Source organism: Eubalaena glacialis, chromosome 2, assembly GCF_028564815.1.
Source record: "Eubalaena glacialis isolate mEubGla1 chromosome 2, mEubGla1.1.hap2.+ XY, whole genome shotgun sequence".
NCBI lineage: Eukaryota > Metazoa > Chordata > Mammalia > Artiodactyla > Balaenidae > Eubalaena > Eubalaena glacialis.
The window spans coordinates 18,215,767-18,240,163 of NC_083717.1; the positions used below are offsets into that span (position 1 = coordinate 18,215,767).

At 36.6% G+C, this 24,397-nt stretch overlaps 1 protein-coding gene across 13 annotated transcripts in view; it reads right to left on the reverse strand.

The window, feature by feature from the left end:
* PARD3 (par-3 family cell polarity regulator) overlaps window positions 1-24,397 on the reverse strand; it is a 628,388-nt gene that overhangs the window by 237,813 nt on the left and 366,178 nt on the right. For 7 of the 13 annotated variants that reach the window (XM_061178999.1, XM_061178983.1, XM_061178948.1 and 4 more), the window contains 4 exons: window positions 22,938-23,066; window positions 20,555-20,593; window positions 9,027-9,215; window positions 7,243-7,413 (listed from right to left, as the gene is read on the reverse strand). In XM_061178999.1, coding sequence (XP_061034982.1) covers window positions 7,243-7,413; window positions 9,027-9,215; window positions 20,555-20,593; window positions 22,938-23,066 — 528 coding nt within the window. The remainder of the gene's footprint in view (window positions 1-7,242; window positions 7,414-9,026; window positions 9,216-20,554; window positions 20,594-22,937; window positions 23,067-24,397) is intronic. The other 6 variants (XM_061179018.1, XM_061179012.1, XM_061179004.1 and 3 more) reach the window with 1 other exon arrangement.

Genomic DNA, 24,397 nt, shown 5'->3' on the forward strand with positions numbered 1-24,397 from the left:
CTGCTATACAAGTCTCGACACACAAGACCTGCATCCTACACAATAATTTATTTAATCATAAGACAGACAACACATCCTCGAGTTTGCTTAACAAACACATTTAATTGAAGCATATAACTGCAATTTTCTAGATGATAAAATCTTTATAAAGCACCTTTATGGGAAATCCCTAAATATCCCAAGAGGCTATTTTAGAATTTTATAAAGTCAAATAAAAATTCCATTTAAAAAATAGCACATGCAGGCTTTCCAGAGAAAAACAATAAGATGCCTGTTCATTAGGAACCTTGTACTTGAACATTTTCATGGGAAAGCTTCTGTACCTCCCCACCTCCCTAACCATATCTAATTTGCATCTCAAAAGACAGATTTAAATGAAGACATCAATGGCCAAATACATAAATATTTAACAGAAGACACAATGCCTTTTAATTTCTTTAAAAAAAACACTGATTGGGGTACAGAGTTTTGTTTTAAATCTTTTGATGATTTTTTTGTTGCAAGCAATTGAGTTTAAGAAAGAGGAATGCATCGCATCATCGGAGTGGGAGCTTAGCCACTCCAAGGAGGGCAGTCCTGGAAGACTGGCCTGGCCTTCCTGCAGTATGGGCTGCTCCCAGGCCCTTCTGATCTCCATATATAAAAACCTTATCAAATTAAGCTTAATTCGAAGAAGACGCCAAAATAAAAGAACTGCAATTTTCACTTTGTCGTTTTAACTGCAAAAAATGTTCTTCCATCCAACAGAACTCAGTCCCGAGTAGGGACAGTTGTGTGGGACGCCCTCAACTCCATCCCTAGGAAAATAGGAAAGCCTTTCCACCCAGTAAAGAAAACTAGGTTGCAGCAAGATAACTCATACTGGGGATCAGCATAAAGTGATACAGTCTCTTCCCAAAGTAATGTGGAAATGTATGTCACAGGCCAAAAAATATCCTATATTCTGTGACCGGGCCATTTATTTCACTTTGTGGTCACTATCCTCATAAAATAATAAGTTAAGTGAATCATAAAGATTCATGCTGATCAATATTTATCAGAACTTCATTTACAAAGACATAAAAATTGGGAATTACCCCATATCTAAAAACAATGTAAATGTAGTATGCTCTTAAAAAGATATTCAAATCATCATATATTGCTTTTATAATCAGAAAATAATAAGTGCTATTCAATAACAAAGAACTGGATATTGTCCAATGAATATGCTTCATATTATACAGTTGGCCTACTCTTCCTGGGAAAAGGTAAAATATTGGTTTCTTTTAAAAAACTAATACAGTATCTGTGGGGCTTAATAAAATCTCAAGTTGTTATAAGTGTGCAATAGTGGGTCAAATCATGTCTTTCACATAAAGAAAATGTACCCCACCATCTCAACTACAAACGGTGAAAAGCTGGCATAGATATGGCCCTAATCCCCTCCAGCAAACCTAAAACTGGGTCCCAGTTAGTAATTGGCTCGATCTTATTATCCGATATTTCAGTCTTTATAAGCTTATTCTATTCTATCCCCACTTCCTGGCACAGAGCAGGTACTGGGTGAATAATTGGATGAATAAATTCATTTCTGAGTGAATGACTCAGAGTTTCCTTAAATCGGTTTAGAGATCTTATACGTATAGGCCATGTGGAAGCGGGCCTTTAAAGCTAAGGGCACAGCACAAGGCTGAAAGTAAAAGAAAGTTGATCGAGATTACAACCACACATTGCAGAAAGGACTAACATCCAAAGGACAAGTTAACACAGGACAATGAATAGTAAGACAGGGTCTAGTTTTCTTTGGAGAAGAGTGGCCGGAGTTTCAGGGTTCAGTTCCAGGTTCTGCTTTCATGCAGAACCACAACTAATGTCCTTCATGTCCCCATGTGGCTGACAGCACGGACCAGAGGGTGAAGTAAGCCTGGATGTGGCAGACCCAGAACGCGATGGCCTGCCTGACGCTGGGACTCATGGGTTTACTGTCCCCCTCTCCCCAACACAGCCAGAGTATCAACTGCCTGAACCCCACACTCACAGGCAATCAGACCCTCTCATGTGCATAAGAGGGATGGACACCTTGCTTCTAAATTACTCTGCCACTATCTTGGCCTTGCAGCCATTAAGCACCTCATTTGACCTCTCTGTATTTATTTCTTCATATATAAAATAAAGAGAATCGTAAACGATACCTTAGGCCCCTTCCTATTCTAATGTAGCTTTCTAAGAGAATTAAACGTAGAGAGAGAATTCATTTTAAAGTAGTCCTTGGTCAGTTCAGTGAGTTTTGACAAATTGATAAACCCATGTAACGTACACCCCTCTCTGGATAAAGGGCATTGCCATCACCTCATTCAATTCCTTCCTATTACTTCCCACTCAATCCCAACCCGCCCAAAAGCAACCGATGATATTTTCATCCTAGAATAGTTTTTCCAGTTCTAGATTTTCATATAAATTAAATAATATTAATAATAATATAATATTAATAATAAATAATATAAAAATTAATAATCCCAATTGGTAATCAGTTTGTCCATTGCTATAAAAATTCCTGCTGGGATGATTAATGAGAGTTTATTAAATCAATAGGCCAATTTGAGAGAGCTAATACTTCAATGATACTGAGTCTGCTAATCATATATCACTCCACTAATTTAGGTCTATTTTAATTTTTCAGTGACGTTTTATAGAATTACGAGTACAGAGATTACTGTGTTGTTAAATTTATCCCTAAGTATTTTATGAATTTTGATATTATGGTACATGATATTGATTTTTATTTTACTGTCAAATTGTCTATTCCTAGTACATACAAATAAAATGGATTTTGTACATTGGCCTACTGTCCTATGATCTTGCTAAATTCACTTACGTGTTCTAAAGTAATTGCCTTGTAGATTCCTTAGGAGTTTTTACGTAGAAATCATGTTATCTGGAAATAAAAAGTTTTATTTCTTCTTAAAAAAAAAAAAAGTAGTCCTTGGTGACTAAATTCCTCAGCATGGGGGCTAAGACAAAACTTACCTGGTCTTATTCTCTATTGGTACCAAGGCAGGCTTTATATGAAATCATGTCTAACAAAGATATAATGAAGTGACTGCAAACTAGGTTAAATTGCAGTAATTCCTACAAATACTAATTTCCTTGGAACATTTAGAATTATCATAATTCTCCTACACAGGTGATTTTCAATACCCATTTCCCAAAGTTCTCCTTCAAAGTCCTCAACAAATTTGTCCTTTGCAATGATACCAATGTTCCTGCCTCTTGCTTTATGTATTCTTTCCAATGGAAACGATGCCAAAAAAGTTCATCCATCCTTCAGGAGCATAAAACAAAGGAAAGCCATTTCTTTTCTCTCTCTTTTTTAAAGAAACAATTACTGCTTATGGAATGTTTTTAATACTTAAGTAAGAGCATTAGAGCTAAGGAAAGTGAAGGAAATCCAGAATCACTGCCAAAATATTAATTCTGTTACCTTGCCTTGTTAGAACTTCAGTGTCTAACAGTAACTAAGTTAATCCTTTTCTTCTAAAAAGGCTCGACTCTCTGGGATTATTTCCCTCATCACTCAGTCCATGTTTAGGTGTCAGCCTTGGGTTGGACCCCAGTGATGGAGAGATGAACAAGGTCCCAGCCATCTCAGAATTTGCAGTTCCCGCCAAAGAAAACCAGAGAGGAACCATGATGGTGTGACACCTGCTGCCTGAAGGTGAGTACCCAGGGCTACGGAAAGGCTTTGGAGAGAGGATACTAAAATCTAAAGGCTGACTTTGCTAGGACAAGGAGCAGAACTGACTCATGTGGAAAATCCAGAGGTGAAAGGCAGCATCAGACATCTGAGAAATTTCAGGCCGTGTAAGGGACAGGCTGGTGGACACAGGGGCTGGTTTGTGTACGTCCTAGTGGCCACGTGATGAAGACTGGCACCCATCCTGGAAAGGAAGGAAAGCTCCCGAAGAGATTTCGGCCGGGAGTGACATGATCAGTTTGTTTTGTGGGAAGATGTGCCTTACTGCCGTGTAGACAAAACGGGTTGAGAGAGAAATCCTTCAGGGAGCTGCAGCAGAGAGCCCGGTGAGAGGATGGGGTAAGGGCAGGGGGATGGAGAGGAGTGAGGGAGGAGAGAAAGATTCCAGAGGAGGAGGCGACAGAGACAGGAAAGGCACTTGAGAGGTCAGAGCCACCCCAGATTTCCAGCTTCTACAAGTAAAGAAACAGTGGAGCTATCTCGGGGGGAAGGAGGACAAGGCAGATGAAGAACTGAGGGAGGAATGGGTTTTGGTGGAAAAAGCATAGGTGTCTGAGAGGCATACCAGTGGACATCTCCATGGGTGGCTGGACAGAGGGATCTGGAACTAGAGTCTTGAGCTGAAAACAGGACCACGGGATTCATCATAAGGAAAGTGGTACCTGAAGACCAAAGAACGAAGGTCTCCCAGGGAGCATGTGTGGAAGAAGACACAGCCCAGGAAACGCCTTGAGGAACACTAACCAAAAAAGGAACAGGCAGAAGAGAGCAGCCTTAAAGGAGACAGAGGGCCAGAGTGAAGCAGGGGAAAAACGGGAAGAGCTGGCAGGAAAGGATTCAAGAACGAGGCAGTGTTCATAGACTCCTGAGAAGTCAAGTGGAAGAGACTGAGAAACATCTTCTAGAAAATGTCTCAAACGTGCTGTATGGGGACAAAGACCAGGGAAGTGCAAGGGAAGATGATACTTCATGCCGAGAGTTGCCAATTTTGAAGAAAACGTACTAAGATAACAGACAGCACTTCCCACATATAGAAGAGGGCAAGGGAAGACGTGACAAAGCACAAAAGATGTGCTTCTGCGAATTTTCATCTTCTCTAGCTTGAAAATAAGTATGCAAAACCCATGATTTAAAGATGAGTTAGTAAAATATAGTTCTGTGATATTGTCAAAGGCCGGACCACACGGCTGACAGATGGACCCAGGAGGAGAGAACTCAGCACATTATTCTGGCTTGAGGTTCATCCGTGACAAGACACCCTATGCTTATATCAATATTTACGGTAACATAATTTACACGTACCCTCCCAGTAATTCAGGGAGATGTTTTTCCAAAGGTAATATATAAGTACAACAGCAGCAAAGTCATGTCTTAAGACTTATGGGAAGCTGAAATGAGCTCTTCTGTCTTCACAGAATTCTTTAGTTAAACCCTGTCAGTACAAAAGGCTTTTCGCTGGTATTACAAAGAGAGCACAGCACTCGTGATAAGATTTTTTTTGACATAATTGCTTTATAAGCTTACTCTATCCTAAGAAATAGTAATAACGAGCAATGTATGAAAATGATACCATAAAGAATATTGAATATTAAAGTCTCTTACTGCCTACTGCCTCTGTTCCCTTACTTAAATCATTTTCATTCACATAAATTCATATGCAGAAGTGAATGAGACAGAGATATTACAGTGGGATTCCAATTCTGTGTGTTTTATAGGGCAACAGGGGATCAAATCAGTGCTTTTATCAAAACATTTTCAGGTTGGTAAAGGTTGGTTTGGGGAACAAGAGGGAACCACCTGAGCCAAACAAAAACACGTCTGGATTCAGGATGCTGCCCTTCAGTAAGTTTCTTACATTTTAAGTCCCCCTATAACATTTCAATGTTTCTCTCTGAAGGAAAACTTTGAGAAATTTTAGTTTGTTTTTAAAGAGACTAAGAATATGATCTATTGTCCAGGAGAACGTCCAGAGAGGGAACTCCATCTGTCTTTATTCACCACCGTATCCCCAGGATCTAACTTATTTTCTCAATGTAGTAGATGCTCAATGAACATGTCACATGAATACAGTCTTAGGGTATATGAAATTATTCCATTTTTGAAAAAGACCTAATAACAATGTGTTTTGTGAGCTTACTGTGGAGAATTTTTCACATAGCTCTTCGGAGGACTTACATTAAAAACACCAGTTAATGATTTGGAAACCAATAAAAATTATCATTCAAGAAAGCCAATCCAGTAGCCTACTCTGAGGGATTAGCATTTATATTTATAATAAGAAAGTAAATGTTTTACTTCCCCCAGTTTTCCATTCTGAGGTTTTTAGTTAAGGTGACACTGTTCTCTTGTTGTTGTGGAAACTAATTTGTTAATTAGCATTAAGCCACTCTCCATTTGGAAAATAAAAACAAGTGTAAAAATAAGTCTACGGTCAATAAACTTTCAAAAATCGGTCATCTCTCCACTGACTACCCACTGAGCTCAAGGGTATGTGGCAAAATCCTATTGTGTTGAAAGATCGGATGAGCCATCATCGATGGCTTGCTTCATATATTAAACACAGATTTTAAAATTAAGAAAAACACCTAAGCAGTTTAGATATACTTTCCAGTTTGTACCATTTGCTAATCATTTTCTCTTAGTTGATTTAAAAATGTGAGGAGTTGAGCATCAATAAAAACAAAAACAACAAACGTTATACTTTCAGCAAGCAGGTCCCACCTGTTTCCTAGAGGTGGCACATACTTTATAAAAATTCTTTGAACAAACTTTTTTTTCAGGTTCTAATATTAATTAACAAATCTGTATATAATTCCCTTTAAATTCTCAAATGCCCCGCTATCCAAGTCTACTTGGTATGTTTTTACTATTTGGGAAGACAGATGCTCACACCCTTTGGGAGAGGAAACCTTCCCACCCATGCCTAATTACAGGCGGCAGCACATGTGCAGAACCCACTGTGGCTTTATGCAGGAGATACCACTGAAAAGGCAGCCCCTCCGGAGGAAAATACTCAGCCCTACAGTGAAGGAGAAAGGGGGCCAGGGGGTAGGAAGGGGGGCTTACCCTTCTGACAATGTCACAAGAGAAACAGACTCTGCCCTGTGAGGGGCTTTACAAGAGGCACCCATTTTAGATAAGCAAGGGAACAAGCAATCACTTCAATGTTTCTCCCTCCTGGTTCAACACTGCTGAACAGAAGAGAAAGTGCAGGCTCTGAGCAGGAAAGCGTGGCCCTGATTCTTGAACCCAGCTAAAGGTGCCTTCGATATCCCAGTGTTATCTGTTGAGGTGGCAATAGAAATATTACTGCACACTTAGGGATATTTTGATCACAGAATTAAGAAAACAAATCACAATCCACTGACAGTACAATAAACTCTAGCCAGCAAAAATAACTGAGAGTCTTTCAAGGTAAAGCCCCTGGACCTGCCATTCTTGGCCCAATGTTAGGGAAGAACTTGGTCCTACGACCATTTCAGATGCCTTTTGTCTTTCTCATTCTTTACCTCGGTGCCTTTGGTTATTCTCCTCGCCACAATGAGCTGGATCATTCCTCGCTTGTTCCCTTCGGTGGACATGGACCTCCGGAGGGTTTCCATGGCATCCTGGTTTGTCTTGCCCAACAGGGATTCTCCATTCACTGCTATCAGTTGATCGTTCACCCGAAGCCTCCCATCCTGGGAAGGAGGCAGGTAAAAATAAGTGCCATTAAATAGTCTGTGATAAAAAGAAGCTGCTTTCCCTTTCGTTAAAAAAATAAATAAATAAAAACAAAGCAAAAAGAAAAAGAAAAGGGCTTTAATACTAATGGATTATGCCCAATTGAACACCAGCATAATAATGTGTAAGCAGCCTTTGCAGCCTGTGTCTACTTCAATCATTTATACATTTGTAAATCAAGTCATTATCATAATCTGTTTACCAAAATAGCATACTAATTCATAGGACACAAAGTGATTACTTTCTTGCTTCCAGAGACACCCAGAGAGGTTATTTACACCCAGAGAGGTTATTTACAACATGCAAAAGCTCCAGGCTATTAGACAATTGCAGAGTAGTGCCCCCTTCACAGACACCCAGGAAATTTTCTCTAGACTGGGAAACAGGAGAAGTGACCCATGGGAGGGGAGGAGAGGGGAGGGGAAGAGAGTATCCTTTCCAGTAGGTTAGCTCTGTGCCAGAACCTGAGCTAAGTCTTTGCAGAGATAATCTCCATTTCACTCTAATGACCATGGGCTGTGAATTCTGTGAGACCAAAAACGGGGAGTCGAAGATATGAATTCCTCTCAGTGAGAGATCACTGAGATTGCACTAGTTGTTTGATCATGGATGCGGTATTAGGAAGAAAACAGAAAACATTTAAGTGTTACAGGGTATCAGAATACGCTACCCCAGGGGCTTCCCTGGTGGCGCAGTGGTTGAGAATCTGCCTGCCAATGCAGGGGACACGGGTTCGAGCCCTGGTCTGGGAAGATCCCACATGCCGCGGAGCAACTGGGTCCGTGAGCCACAATTACTGAGCCTGCGCGTCTGGAGCCTGTGCTCCGCAACAAGAGAGGCCGCGATGGTGAGAGGCCCGCAGACCGCTATGAAGAGTGGCCCCCGCTTGCCACAGCTAGAGAAAGCCCTCGCACAGAAATGAAGACCCAACACAGCCATAAATAAATTAAAAAAAAAAAAAAAAGAATACGCTACCTCAAAGCACGCCACTTTGGCATGGGGATTATTTTAGCAGAAGGCAACTGAGAAATGGCAGGCACAAGAAGGGGACTCTGTCCTCCCTGCTTCTGGCTGAATACGGGCATAAAGTTCTCCTTGTGAAGGTGCCCCCTCTCTTCTCCAAAACCTGGAAGGGGAGGACGACCCTCACCACCAGAGACAGAGATGCACTGAGATGAGCCTACAAAATAAGCCTTTTCTACCATCGGTTTCCTTCATACATTTACCATCCCACTATTTACCACACCTGGAAGTCCGAACCCTCTTTCTTTGTCTAATCCCTACTCCACAATTTATCAGCATTAGCTAAAATGGTATATAAGCTTCCAAGTCTAACCGCTTCTTTAGGTTTTCACTTTTCCTGTGGAGCCCCCATCAATCAAATTTGTAAACTTTTTCTCCTGTTAACCTGTCTTTTGTCAGTTTAATTCACAGGCCACAGAAACAGAATCTAAGAGGGTAGAGGAAAGAATTTGCCCCTACCACTTCCGTGTTTCCAAAATAAGAACAGGGCTGTAATTAAACATTTTTGTGAATGAGCATAAGCTTGATAAGGTTGACATTTGCTTACTTTAGATGCTGCTCCTCCATTAATAATGGATTTGACGAAGATTCCTAAATCTGCGTGGTTCTCCTTTGACCGGTTACCTTTGACACTGACGCCAAGACCAGCAGATCCTGAATCATTCAGCGGAACTTCAAACGTCAGAAATTCCCTGGTGCCATCGGGTGTGAGCACAGTATCCTCATCTTCTGCTTTCTAACAGGAAACAAAATTGCACATTATATTCCAATGTTTCTTTCTGCTATTTTTAAGGACTGCTAATGAGCAGTTCTTTAATCATAACAGGCACAGTATCTCCAACAAAGTTCCACAACAAGATCCATGATAACAGTGCGTCTGCACTCCCTCCAGATGATTCCTGGAACCAGCTGCTAATATTTTTATGTGGCACTTGTTTCAATATTGAAACAAACCTAAACCAGATTCTGAGAAATATAGGGAAAAAAATGTAGCAGAAGGACTAAAGTCATGTAGACACAGAGTTTTGGTTTATTTTTTTGTTTTTTGTGGGTTTTTAAAAAATCTGTTTATATATTCTAAACCACAGGAGAAAAACAGTAACAGCAGGAAATCAAAATAAATAAATATAACTCATTTGTCCCTTTGTTTTTCACTAGGAATTTTCAATGTTATTAATAGTTTAATTTTCACTAAGGGTACATCATTTTATTCACAAACAGTAACAAATCCTGATGATACAAAGTCAGCAGAAAAAACGGTATTCATTTTCGGAGAGTCACTAGAGAGTTTTTAACCTTCGACATCTGTGAGACAAAGTAGAGATAAACAACATTAGGGAAATTTTTTTCCACAGTACTGTATGATACATCTACAGCTGGGGATATTATTCAAGCAGTATTGTTTAATTACAGAGTTGTATATGCCGGCTTTGACTTCGTAATTGTAGCCATCGAGTGCATAAGGAGACTGTTGCAGAACCCGACACATTTGAGATACACGAACTTTTGCTCAGCTCCCCTAAAACAGCAGGGAGGAAATGAATGCTTCAAGTATAACCTGATGAAAGGCAGTGAGATGACATATAAAAATGTCGGACACCGGAAGAGTAAGCCATCTGCCTTCTGTAATCCTCTTCAGGGATCCCAGCTCTACACTGGCCATCTCCAAATAGATGAGGCCAGAATTCTTTATCAAATTCAGCATTTCATTTTATGTCACATAACAGACATGTGGCACAAGCTCTTTGAATCACAACTAAATGCCTCATGTAGTCCTACAACTTTTCCTCCTTCTCTTTTTGTAATTTTGGAATATTTCTCCAGCATCCACCTATTCATTCAAGCTGGAAGTATCAAATTACACTTGAAGAATGGTTCAACATTTAAGGGTTCAACATCTAATGGTACATAATTAGGCTGGAATATAACGCATCCTTTAAAGATTGCACTTTTAAAGAATGTTCAATTACACACATGAAATCCTATTGCAGAGCAATGGAAATGTAAGTAGACTTCAGTTTTTTTCTTTGTCTCTCGACACATTTTTAAAAATTTTCTAATAATTATCAAAATTAACATAATGATAAAATAATTTTTAATATTAATTTTTAATAATAAGTTGGAGATTTAACATGCAATCTCAGATATCTCAATTAGATGAAATAATTTTTGGAAGTACAGAGTGTATCAGTAAGAGATTTTTTTTAAAGATTATCATAATACAAAAGATATGTTATTTTTAAATCTCCAAATCCATAATAACATGATTTTTTAAAGTTTCTAATTTACTAATATTCATTGTTAACATTCTTTGTGCCATCTCAAAAGATAGCCTCATAGTTATCAGGACAAGGTGTGTTTTAAAAAAAATCGCTAATATGTTAAAAACAGGAAAACTATACATATAATGAAGAATATTAAAGAAAGAACAACTTGAAAAGATACAGAGGGATAGTATGTTAACTATACAAAGTAAATACTTTCAGTATCAAAATCAAAATAAAGCCTATACCTGCCCATTATAAAAGCCTTTTTACACTTAAAATATTCCTAGAGAATAATTACAGCTCAAATAAAATCAATGGATTGGGGAGAAATAAACATTAAATACTCATATCAAAATATTGACATCATATTTACCATGCATCATATTTACTATGACATATTTACTATTGACATATTTACTATATTATCTTTATATACTTGTTTTGCTCTTAAAATTTTATTTTCATCCATATGGTTCAAAACAATTCAAGAGTAGTAAATAAAGACCTTGTGTGAACGAATACAGCTACTTCAATATAAAATTTGTTTCTGATGTTTGAAATACAAAATAGTATCAAAACACACTACAGCCCCTCCTACTTTAAATCCAGAAGTAACTGAAAGATAAAATTCACTCTGTGAATCAGAATCAGTATTTATATTCCTGGGAAAGTTGCACTTGAAAAGACACAGAAACCAAAGATAGTCCTTAACTGGGCACATTTAGATCTGATCATTCAGTATGTTTATTTGCCTCAAATCTGGAAGGTTCTTAATTGTCACTTACTGCTTTATATCTTGTTTGGCTTTTTAACGTTTACTGATTTTGACATTTCCATAATGTTTTACAAAGGCTTAAAATTCTCATTTTTCTTCTACTTGAAAAATCAAGATAAGGAGCTGACTGAATATATGAAGAGAAATTTTAATCAAGTTCGAGTCACTTCCTGACGTGCCCTGCTCTGAACCTGTCTTAAAGGAGACTGTATTCTCCATGGGAAAGTTTCATTTCTTATGAAAACTGCAGATGGGAATAATATTCTTTTTCAGCTTTCTTATCAAGTCTTAAGTCATTATTATCATTAAAAACATTTAAGTGAGAGATTGTACTTTTCCTTTGATATTGCATTATTAATCCATTTGGCTCTTGACATAAGACTGAAATTAATTCCAACTTTGAGAACTTAATTCTCTGGCAGCAAAATGTTTAAAAAAATTTGCTCTTTAAAAACCATTTTTAAGGCTACTTTATAGAGAATTTTTCCAAAATCTTACTAGTATGGGGATCTCTTCATTCTGATATAAAGGAGAAGCTAATTTTCTATCACCTTCGATTGTTACTCCATCCAGATTCTGTACTATCTCAACCATTTGAGTCAAGTTCTTTCTAAGGAAACATGATAAATATTTTGTTTCCCTTTAACTTGCTCCTCAAGCCATTTGGACATGAATGTCACTCAAGTGCACATTATGTCCCTCTTGTACAGACACGTATGTACCCCAAGTGATTTTCTATCAATGCAAACTGTCATGTTTTCCCTTGGCCACTACTCCATTGGCATTTTTGCCTTCTAATGTCCAGAAAAACGGGCATTTTTGCTAAGCATATTAGAAGCAGGGAACCTACTGCATGGGCAGTATGAAAGCTATTTACCTTCCCGCTAGCCTCAGAACAGCAGAAAAGATATACACATATCTGCAGAGAGACAGAAAAACAGCCACAAATGATCAGCACTAAAGCCCAGTTTTCCTTCCTCTCCAAACAAGTCCCAATTGCTAAGGGGAGACAGCTGGCGCAGAGGCCACTCTAAGTCTGCAGTTAATCTGCAAAATGGGTAACAAGGAAGTGAAAGTTGATTGTATTACGTGGCCGAAACATAATTGTTGGGCAGAGATTAGTGCTGGGATGGGGATGACGGGCTAGGAAGGAAAACCTTATGATGGATCTTAAAAAGCAATTATGCCATCATATTCTCACACTTAACACCTGTTTTCATACAAGTTAAAGAGAAAATACACTTATTCTATATCTAGAGATTAAATAATATGCAGGTAGAGCAGACAAATGATAACAACCATTTACGGTTTTAGTCAAGAGGAGGATTTTTTTAAATAGAGAAGTTATCGCGTTTACTTTTTTGCATAAAGGAATAACCCTCCAGTTTAAGCTATATATTTTAATTTATCCCATATGTGAGATGAATGCTTATGCATGATATTTGTGTTGATATTTTAATTATTCTTATTAGCAAAGTTAAAATGTCACATCTGGTTTTACTGTGCTCTTTTCTGATTTAAACAGTAGACGTAAAATAAATAACATTTAAAGAATTTTAAAACGTTTTGCTTGATGCTACAAATTCTGAGGAAAAAAAAAAAGGTTTTGTACAGTTGTTCATCTGTAATGTGAAGCCAGAAAAATTCTTACTCAATCAAAGAAATGTCACACAAACCCAAACTGAGGGACATTCTCAAAGTAATTTGCTCTTCAAAAATGAAAAGCAAAGGTAAACTGAAGAAATGTTCCAGATTAAAAACGACTAAAGAGGCATGACAACTAGACGCCAGGTGTGATCCTAAGGATTTGTTTCTTATGTATTTGTTCATTCATTCACATCTGCACACCATGAAGGACACTAACTGAGACAACGGGTAATACAACAGTTAGGTCAATGTTAATTTCATGGCTTTGGTAACTAAACATGATTACACAAGAAAATGTCCTTGTTCTTAGGATACACACACTAAAGATTTACAGATAAAGGGGAGTTACGTCTACAATTTATCTCAATTCTGAAATAACTTATATAGTAGGAAGGAGAGGAGGAAAAATTACAGGGAGGGGAAGGGGGGGGATGGAAGAAACTTACATATCAAATGTGGTAAAATATTAACTATTGGGGAATGTGGGAGAAGGGTATACTGGAGTTCCTTAGGCTATTCTTAAAACTTTTCTGACAGTAAGATGTTTTAGAATAAAAATTGCACGTAGTGATTAATCCAGAATAGTTTTGCTATATCTAAAACAGTTCTTATTTTAAAACCAGACATTACTACCAACATAATCTTTAAAATAACTTGAGTTCAATAACAAAAAAAATCACGGAATAAATTTTAAAGATATTAATGTTTACCACTATACAACAAAAGGAGGACAATAAAAAATAACTAAGATATGTTCCCCAAAGGAAAATACACTAAACATTAGGAAATCCTTAACTTATTATAGTAAAAGTAGGGAATTTCAAATGAATCCCCTAAAAACTGATAGAGATTCACTATACAAAATCATTACTATTTTTGTAAGATCATGAAAATATTATTCTATCCCAATCTTGGAATAAGACTGTTTTAAACTAAGTTTGAGTCATTTGAATTGAAAAGTATTTCATTGACTCATGACTTTAAAATAAGTTTTGAGTATTTAAAGCACTAGAAACAGAACACATTTCATAAAATTCTTTGTGATAATAGCAACATTTGATGCTCAAAACCAAACTATTAAGGTCAGCATATGATTAGTGTGTGACAGTATAAATCTTCAACAAAATCTCAAATTAGAGAATTTTGTACTCTTTCATCTGTGTTACCTAGGATATTGAAATTAATTTACATTATAGGCCTAAAGAAATGTCTGATGATCAGTTTATCCCAAATAACTTATACAAAGTTTTGGATGAAGATGTAACAACCCATAATTCAGTCCCCCATTTGGGGCTCCCTATTTGCTTTGTCTGATTTAACTATTTTTCCCAGCTTTGTTGAGGTATGTTTGACATATAACACTGTAAATTTAGGGTGCACAGAGTGTTGATTTGGTACATTTATATATTGCAAAATGATTACCATCACAGCTTAGCTAATACACCTCCATCACACCACAAAATTACCATTTCTTTTCTGTGGCAAGAACATTTAAGATCTACTCTCCTAACAACTTTTGAGTATATAACACAGTATTATTAACTATAATCACCATGCTCTACATTAGATCCCCAGAACTTACTCGTCTTATAACTAGAAGTTTATACTCTTTGACCAACATCTTTTTTTTTTATACATTTATTTATTTATATTTTATTTTTGGCTGCGTTGGGTATTCATTGCTGCGTGCAGGCTTTCTCTAGTTGCGGTGAGCAGGGGCTACTCTTCGTTGTGGTGCACAGCCTTCTCATTGCGGTGGCTTCTCTTGTTGCGGAGCACGGGCTCTAGGCACGTGGGCTCAATAGTTCTGGCTCGTGGGCTCCAGAGCACAGGCTCAGTAGTTGTGGCGCACAGGCTTAGTTGCTCTGTGGCATGTGGGATCTTCCCAGACCAGGGCTCAAACCCATGTCCCCTGCATTGGCAGGTGGATTCTTAACCACTGCGCCACCAGGGAAATCCCAACATCTCCTTTTTTCCCTCACTCTCCTGGTCCTCACTACCACCATTCTTGTCTCTGTTTCTATGAGTTTGGCTTTTTTAGATTCCACATATAAGTGATATACAATATATATATGTATACATATAACATATATGTGTGTGTGTGTGTATACACACACACACATATATATATATATATACACACACACACACACATTCATCTTCTTTATCCATTCATCCACTGGTGGACATTTAGGTTGTTTCCACATCTTGGCTATTGTAAAAAGTGCTGCAATGAACATAGGAGTGCAGATATCTCTTCAAGATCCAGATTTCTTTTCCTCTGAATAAATACCCAGAAGTGGCATTGCTAGATCATATGGTAGTTCTATCTTTAATTTTTTGAGATAACTCCACACTGTTTTCCACAGTGGCTGCACCAATTTACATTCCCACGAATAGCGTACAAGGGTTCTCTTTTCTCCACATCCTCACAACTTGTTATCTCCTGTCCTTCTGATGACCATTCTAATAGATGTGAGGTGATATCTCATTGTGGTTTTGATTTACATTTCTCTGAGGATTAGTGATGTTGAGCACCTTTTAATGTACCTGTTGGCCATCAGTACGTCTTCTTTGGAAAAACGTCTATTCAGTTCTTCTGCCCATTTTCTAATCAGATTGTTTATCTTTTTGCTATTGATTTGTGAGTTCTTTATATGTTTTGGATATTAACCCATTATCAGATATATGATTTGTAAATATGTTCTACTATTCCAGAGGTTGTCTTTTCATTTCATTGGTTTCCTTTGCTGTGCAGAAGTCTTTATATTTGATGTAGTCTAATTTGTTTATTTTTACTTTTGGTGTCAAGTCCAAAAATTCATCACCAAGACCAACGTCAGTGTGCTTACCCCATATGTTTTCTTCTAGGAGTTTTATGGTTTTGGGTCTTACATTCAAATCTTTAATCCATTTTGAGTTGGTTTTTGTACACGGTGTACAATAGAAGACCAGCTTCATTCTTTTTCATGTGACAGTCCAGTTTTCCCATCACCATTTATTGAAGAGACTACCCTTTCCCCATTGCATATTCTTGGCTTCTCTGTCATAAATCAATTAACCATATATGTGTGGGTTTATTTCTGGGCTCTCTATTCTGTTCTATATGTCTGTTTTTATGCCAGTATCAAACTTTTGATTACTATAGCTTTGTAACATAGACAAACCAGGAATTGTGATGCCTCTAAGTTTTGTTCTTTCTTAAGATTGTTTTGGCTATTAGAGATCCAATAGATTCAATATGGTTTCAGTGAATTTTAGGGGTTTTTTTCCCTATTGCTGTGAAAAATGCCATCAGCATTTTGACAGGGATTGCACTGAATCTGTAGATGGCTCTGGGTAATATGGACATTTTAACAATATTAATTCTTCCAATCTGTGAGTATGGAATACATTTCCATTTATTTTTGTCTTTTTCAATTTCTTTCATCAATGTCTTACAGCATTCTATGTGCAGGTCTTTTATCTCCTTGGTTAAATTTATTCCTAAGTATTTTATTCTTCTTGATCCTATTGTAAATGGGACTGTTTTCTTAATTCCTTCAACTGTTTTCTTAATTTACAGTGGGGTCAACATGGTAGGCTTTACTTGATATACCACAACCATTAGTTTAATAAGTCTATGACCATGCTTATTGACTAGCTCATTAAATTTCCAAATCAAGATTATAACCTGTCTGAAGTTAGCTTATCAAGATGCTTCCTGATCTTCAGGGAGGGTCCCCAAATCTCCTCAATGTATCCTTGCAGTTTCTACAGGGAGATCTCACTAACTCTTAGAATTAATGTTGAATTCTTAACATTTAAGCATGTTTTATGTCTTATCCATATGGTCTAGTATCATCTCTAAACACTATTATTTTCTAAAGCCCTACTTCTATCCAGTAGCTCTGAATATATTTTATGTACAATTATATTCTTACATGGATCTTACCAAAGAGTTCTTGGGGGCCTTCCTAAGCAGGTTTGCATAGTTCTTTGAAGCCCAAAGAAGAAACTGGCACTTTGGTAAGTCAAGGCCTGATAGCCTGTAGGTAAACTCACTGCTTCATTGTGATGGTTACTTTTGTGTCCACTTGGAAAGTGTTTTTGGATGAGATTAACATTTACATTTGTGAACTCTGAATAAAACAGATTGCCCTCCACAATGTGACTGGGCCTCATCCAATCAGAAAACAGAACAGAAAGACAGGCCTTCCTGAGCAAGGGGGAATCCTCCGGCAGACTGCGTTTGGACTTCATCTGCACCATGGGCTCTGCTAGGTCTTTGCCTGCTGGCCCCCACTGCAGATTTGGACTTTCCAGCCTTTATAATCACACAAACCAATTCCTTAAAATAAACCTCTGTCTATATATCTACACATCCCATTGGTCCTGTTTCTCTGGAGAACCCTGACTAATACACCCATGTATTGTCTTGTCCAACCTGGACATCCACAGGAATAAACTATCAAGTGAATAAACTTTTCAAAGGCAAAGGAGTTTGTTCAGGACGTGGAATAAGTGAGCTTGAGCCTCTGCTAAATAATTCAGCTTTTTGTCCAATTTTGAATGGATAGATAACCTAAAACTCAGTAGGGTTTCTAGTTGCCCACTCTCACTAATTAATACAATATTTAGAAGATGTACAAGAAACCTGCATCTCAGATATTTAAAAGGTCTACCAACTATTGGTACAGCCCTACTTATCTACCTAAATGACCTTTTTAAAAATTTCTCGGACTTAATCAGTTCTGGGAGTCATTGTGATAATCAACTAACAAACAAACTAATTGAGCTTGAGGACATTCCATTCTCAAAGTGCTTACAATCACGGAAAGTTTAAGTAATATCAGAGAATTTTGCGACTTGAATAAATTTAATGATTTGCCATCAAAAGACAGAGAGAGAAGCAGAGATCCTGGAATTCAATTTTTAAATTATAATTTTAACATGAAGCCTTTAACAGCCCAAAATGGTATCACCTAGCAGGAGCAGAAAGAGAGGCCCAGATGTGAGAGAGAAAAGAAAGAACAAGAAATCGAAAAGAAAACATTTAGACAAAAACAAAAACAAACAAACAAAAAAACTGTACTTTCTTTAACTTAGCTTGGAAAACCCTTATCAGAAAAAAATTCCCATTTGAAATTGCAAGTCAGACACACATACACATATATCATCTCTTTTTTAAGGTGACTGAATTGTCATTTGCTCTGGCATGCTATCAAGAACATAAAAAGCTTGTGGGTGAGAAGTGGAGCAGAACAAACCTAGACATTCTCAACGGAATACCACATTTAAAGCCAAAGCTGCTTCTTCCCGTTAGCGATTGAAAACTTCAGAGCTAATCTTCAATCTCCTCACAAGGACTGACTAAATGTTTTGAAAGAACACACCTATCTTTACTGCTTATATCATCATTTTCCATCTCAGATCATCTTATGCATAAACAGATATAGTTTATGTGTGAAGTCATTCGCTTTTCCAAAAAAGTTCTATGATATTAAGATTCCAAACACCAAAGAGTGGTTCTTCACCCAAGGATCACGTTGCAAAATGCCTTTAGCATTTATCTTGCAACTCTTTCATGGTGTAGTTATTGCTCTGAAAGGTTTTTAATATATATAAACAAATCTATCAATCTACTCTCTTAGGACATTTTGGCTTTGTCATGCTGGGACAAGCATTTACTTTCCAAAGTTAACAGAGAAATTTTTCACATATTTTCTCAATACTTTTTGGTATGTTTTTAGGTTTAATTTCATAATTAACTGGGATTTATTTTGGTGTATGGTGAGAAAAAGGAATCTAACTTTTTAAAGTGAATGGTCAATTGTTCTAAACACTAAACAAACCACTCTTTACCGCTATTTTGAAATGTCTCCTTTAACAAACATGCACACGCACGTAAACACTGGGACTGCTTACATCATCGATGTGTTTCAATGATCTACTTGTCTGTTCCTATAACAACATCATGCTATTTTAACTATTTTAGCTTTAAAGTACATTTTGCTATCATTATTGTCTTTTAAAATAAATCATTCTTGTGCCCCACTTGACTCTTCAGAATCAACTTGTCCAATTTCCCCTCACCTCTCAACATACCCGCCACCACACCACACCACACACACACACACACACACACACAAATACTATCGTGATTCTGATTAACTATCACAGACCTATTGATTTAATGGGCAAAAAATGAAGGCTGTGAATTTCCTACAACCTGTACTTATGAATGTGTAATGTTCTCAAGGTTGTTTACTGATTTTCCTCTGAGGTCTGATTATTCATCCATTTTTGTAATGATGGAATATTTGAAAATAACATTTTGTTTGTTTATTAGGTTCAAAGTTGTCTGGTTATGAATGTGTCAAGAAAAATTAAATTATGTAATGCTATTATTAGTGTTAATTATGTTATTCAAATTCTTCATATTCTTACTTTATCTATCTAACATGCCAAATTTTGGAAAAATATGTATTAGCATCACCCACCATGGATATGGTTTTGCTAAATTTTCATTTTACTCACAAAGGTTTGGGAATGACATGTGTTTGTGCTGTGCTGTTTAATATATAAAAGATCCTGACTGTTGGAATTTCTACTGGATGATATCATGTGTCAATATAAAACACCCTCTCTTTTTACCCCATGCAATGCATCCACACAAAAAAGATAAGTTCAGAGACTGATATGGCAATCCTCACTTTCATTATGTTAGTAACACCTGTTAGTACTCAACTTATTCCTTTATTTTCAGCGTGTATTAGGATTTATCTTCTAAACACCTATTTTTTGCTTTTTAATCTAAGCTGTGAAAACTTACTTCGGTTAGGAGAATTAGCCCCTTAAAATACACTATAATAACTGATAATAAATAACTTATTAAATATAAGTTATTATGACAATATGTTTAGTCTAATTGCTGATATTTTATTTTTCGTGTTTATGATACATTTTTGTTGTTCTTTTAGCCCTCCCTATTTTTTCTATGCCCGAATTGTTTTCTTTTTTCATTTTTTCATTTTGGTAGCCACTTATAGCACTTCACAACTCATGAAGTCTATATATATATAGATAGATAGATAGATAGATATATGTTAAACTACTAAGCTACCAATTTTGCTCCCTCTTAATATGCAGGTGAATAGGAAAGTCTTTAATGTCTCTTTTTTATCCCTGTCTGATCAAAAATAATCACAAAATATTCTTCATTTGGGGTAGTAGCAATAAGTCACTTAAGGTAAGACCACTTTGGGATTTAATAAATCTTTGTATATTAGGATCTATTATGAGCCAAGAAAAGAGAGGACAAATAACTTCATAATTAATTAGTAAGAAGTTAGTTCAATTTATCTTTCCAACATCTCTGCATCCTGCAAAAGACAAAGCTCTTACCGTTTCTTTTGGAATCTGCATCTGGCTTGGCTCTGCATTCTAGAAGAATTGAAGAAAAACATAAATACAGACTGACCAAAGCCATCTTCAACACACAGGGACACAAAGCTTTACTCTCAAGGAAAAATTGTTTGTTCTTAAAATCTACAAAATATATAGAGGGTGATTATATTATGGCTGATATATTACTCTGTCTTGCAAACTTTCACTGATGTGGTTATATTATCTTATGTGTGTGTATGTGTGTGGGCGGGGTTGTTTAAAAAAATTGTTCTAGATGTAAATTTTTACTTGCTCATTCACAGTATATCATGAATTTATTATTTGGAGGAAAACAAATCTCATGAAACTGCTTTTCTATTCCTGGCACTGTTTCTAATTTTGTTTTCTAATTTTCCCAACTAAGTCTAAATTATAAGGTATATTGTAATTTGATAGCTAGACCAGATAATAACAGTCTGAACCACAAGCATTATACTTTACAATGTTACACAGGTTATAAATGTGATTTTTTTTCATGTATTATAGAGTTGTTTTAATTAATAGATAGTTACAAGGTTGACTTATTAAAAAAAAAAAAGGGAACCTATTGATAAAAGTATTTTGTTTTAGACACAGAATTTAAACACAGACACCCCAAACAGAGGAAAAGAGTTCTGTTAATTGGATTGAAAGATCATTTTCAATGCACTCCTTTAAGTTTTCAGAATTTTCTTTCTTTTAAACCTTGAATAGCAGCTGCAACATGAATAAACTGACGGCCTACTGGCTCACTCCTTAATGAAAAGCTCACAAGCAATAAATTAAATAACCAAGAAAAAAAAAAAAAAGGAGGCAGCAGAAGGGGAAAACAGAAGCCTGGAAGATCAAAATTGGACCAGAAGAACCTGAATAACCTTAAGCTGGTCTGTGCTGGCACTAACTCGGGAACGGCTGTAAGAGCAGTGTTTAAGCTTTGGCAACCTAATAATGCCAACTATCACCCAGGCTCAGATACACTGAGGAAGGACTAAAGCTTCATCGCATCTAAAGCTTCGTGTTTTTTTTAATTTTTTTTAACTGCTCATTTACAATTTAATAGAGACAACTCCAGATTTAGGATCAGGTGGCATTTTAAGCACAGAATTGGATAACAGTGGGGGGAAAATGGAAAACCAAATTTAAATTGAGAAATAATGCATTAAACATTTCTAAATAGAAATAAAGAAGTTTTCATCATTTCTCAAAATCTACTTAAAACACAAGTTTCAGTTTTCAGCCCTATCACAATCTGAAATTTCCATGAAATCATAGTAAATTGTCAGTGTGTGTGTAACCAAGAGATGGAATATTCCCAAGACTAAAATTTATCTGTTTTATAATAAAAGGAAATTTTTATTAACCATGACACATCCACACTTGAAGGATTAGCCTAAGAGAATTAGGGCAATCGGACAAATTTGGGAACTGCGTCCCTAAAACCTACCCACTCTAGTATATACGGATTCATTATTGTTTAGATAAAGCTAAAAGCTATCTGAAAGACAGGTCAAATGTCCTAAAGTGACCCAACTAGAATCTGTTTTGAAATACTTAAAATACCACTTGTACTTGAAGTAAAACAATTTTCCTACCATATCAAAACAAAAGATAAAGGTGATTCCTCCAATTATATTATTTCTACACATAAATGAAACCTACCACTTTTTGCAGAAAAACATTAAGAACTATGTCAATTTAATATACAGATTTCATTCCCACAAATACTATGTAAATACCCCTATCTAATATTTAGATGCACTGACATATGTATAAAAAGTGAAATAAATAGTTTGCAAACAAATGCCTTTTCATTTCATTTATGTCATTCTAAATAATGCCTATGTTAGGAATTAATGGCCCTGGGGCTTATTGCAACTCAGGTCTTTTTACTTTCAATAAGAGTATTTAATTAAGGTCCTCTTTTTCATACAACAGTAAGCAAGCATCTTTATTTGGCTTAGCTACACGTACCATGAAAACTTGAAATATGAAAATTTGTCATATGTAGTGGAGAAGATGGCAAGCTTTCAACAACAGCCTTTGAAGTGACAGTTATGGAATAATCGACATCTCTGTATTCAATCAGTCCATCTAAAAGCGTTCAGTAATAAACATTTGCTGTCCTAGAAAATATCCCTGCAACCTGATTTTCAAATACTCTTGCACTCAACATTGTGGATATCTGTTTCCAAAACAGAAGAAATATGAGGAAGGAATGCTTGTATTGTGCTAAGGCTGAAAGATATATAAAATATAGAAACTGCTTGGAAAATCTCTTAATAAACACTGGCCAGCAGGTCGCTAGCCCAGATCCCTGCCTCATGTGCGTCAGAAACCTTTCATCTGCTCTGAATTTACACACCAGTTCCCTTGGGTGGAAGGCATCTTCTTGGCGAAAGACCAGAAGGCTCACGGTCCCTTCCATCTTGGTGCTTCTCAACAGGGAAACAACTTCCTCCTGGGATTTGCCTGCTAGATCAACTCCATTTACCTAAAACAGACAAAAAGTTTTCAGCTGCAATACTGGGCAAACAGATAACAAGAGACGAGACACACATTCTAGAACTGATCATGTCTGCCATGGAACATGGTTCATTGCATGGTACATTCTGCCCTGATCTGATAACCACCAGGCTGCTGGGGCTAATAAAGAAATGCAGATCAGTTACCTAGAAGTGAGGCAGGAAGCAGTCAATCCTTCAGGTCTTATCAATAAACCAAAAGCACAGCCACTAGTGCATTAACAAGTAACCAGAGATACAAATATATCTACAACGCCAAAGTAACACAAAACTTCCTGGCTTTGAACTGGGATATCTTGATGCCTTTGTGCATCACAGGTTTCCTTACACCAAAATAAAAAGATGCCACCCTTGCAGAAGGTAGTAAAAACACACTAAAAATATTTTGGTAAAAACATTTTAGCTTTCACTCAAATTTTACTGAAAATTAGGATGATAACTTTTTAATCCCTAAAAAGCAAACACTGAAGAAGAATCTCTACTAAATAATATTTTTGGAGGGCTTGCAGTATTTCACTTCAAGATTTTTCAATGTTTTAAGAAAAAAAATTTTACCAGAAAAAAAAAAAAAGAGAGATTTGAAAATACCACTTCCTGGGGAATCTCATCATTTTTTGTAGAAAGTAGAATATGATCAGCAAGCACTACGTATTTAACAGAAATGAGAGTGGAAATTTCTTTTTCAAAGTGTTCTATATTACTCTCTTTAGACAGAAATAGCATTTGTCTAAGGCAATTAAATATATCATTTAAATTGTAATATCAAAACTTTCCTGTAGTTTTAATGTTCTGGAACCTTTCCCCCACTGAAAACCTTCTTATATAGCTCAGTGCATTACTATCAAGGGATTGTAGGAAATAGGTCAGTAATAACAGGTTCAGAGAAAGCAAAAATTTTCTAGATAATTTTTAAAAATTAGTCACTTGATACTTGATTTATATATAGGCTTGCAAATATCCAGATACTCAGAAAAACTTTTTGCCCACAGAACTGCTGATACTGTAGAAATACAACCAAGGATACTAGAGAGGTAGGTTTAAAATACGCCTGAGAGCTACAGAAGATAAAGCCTAATTCTGAAGAGATACAGATCGCAGACCCTTCCTCAAAAAGAAAAGCGAAAGCCTCTGTGATGTGTCACAAGTAAAGCAATTACATGATGAAAGGGAGACACAAAAATAAAGCGATTACCTTTAGCAAGGAAGAAGGGTGGGGGCCCTGCAGGGAGAGAGGGGGAGGAAGGGGACAGACTTTTTTATGATTTAGAGTCAAAAATAAGCTGATACACTTCCTAAATGA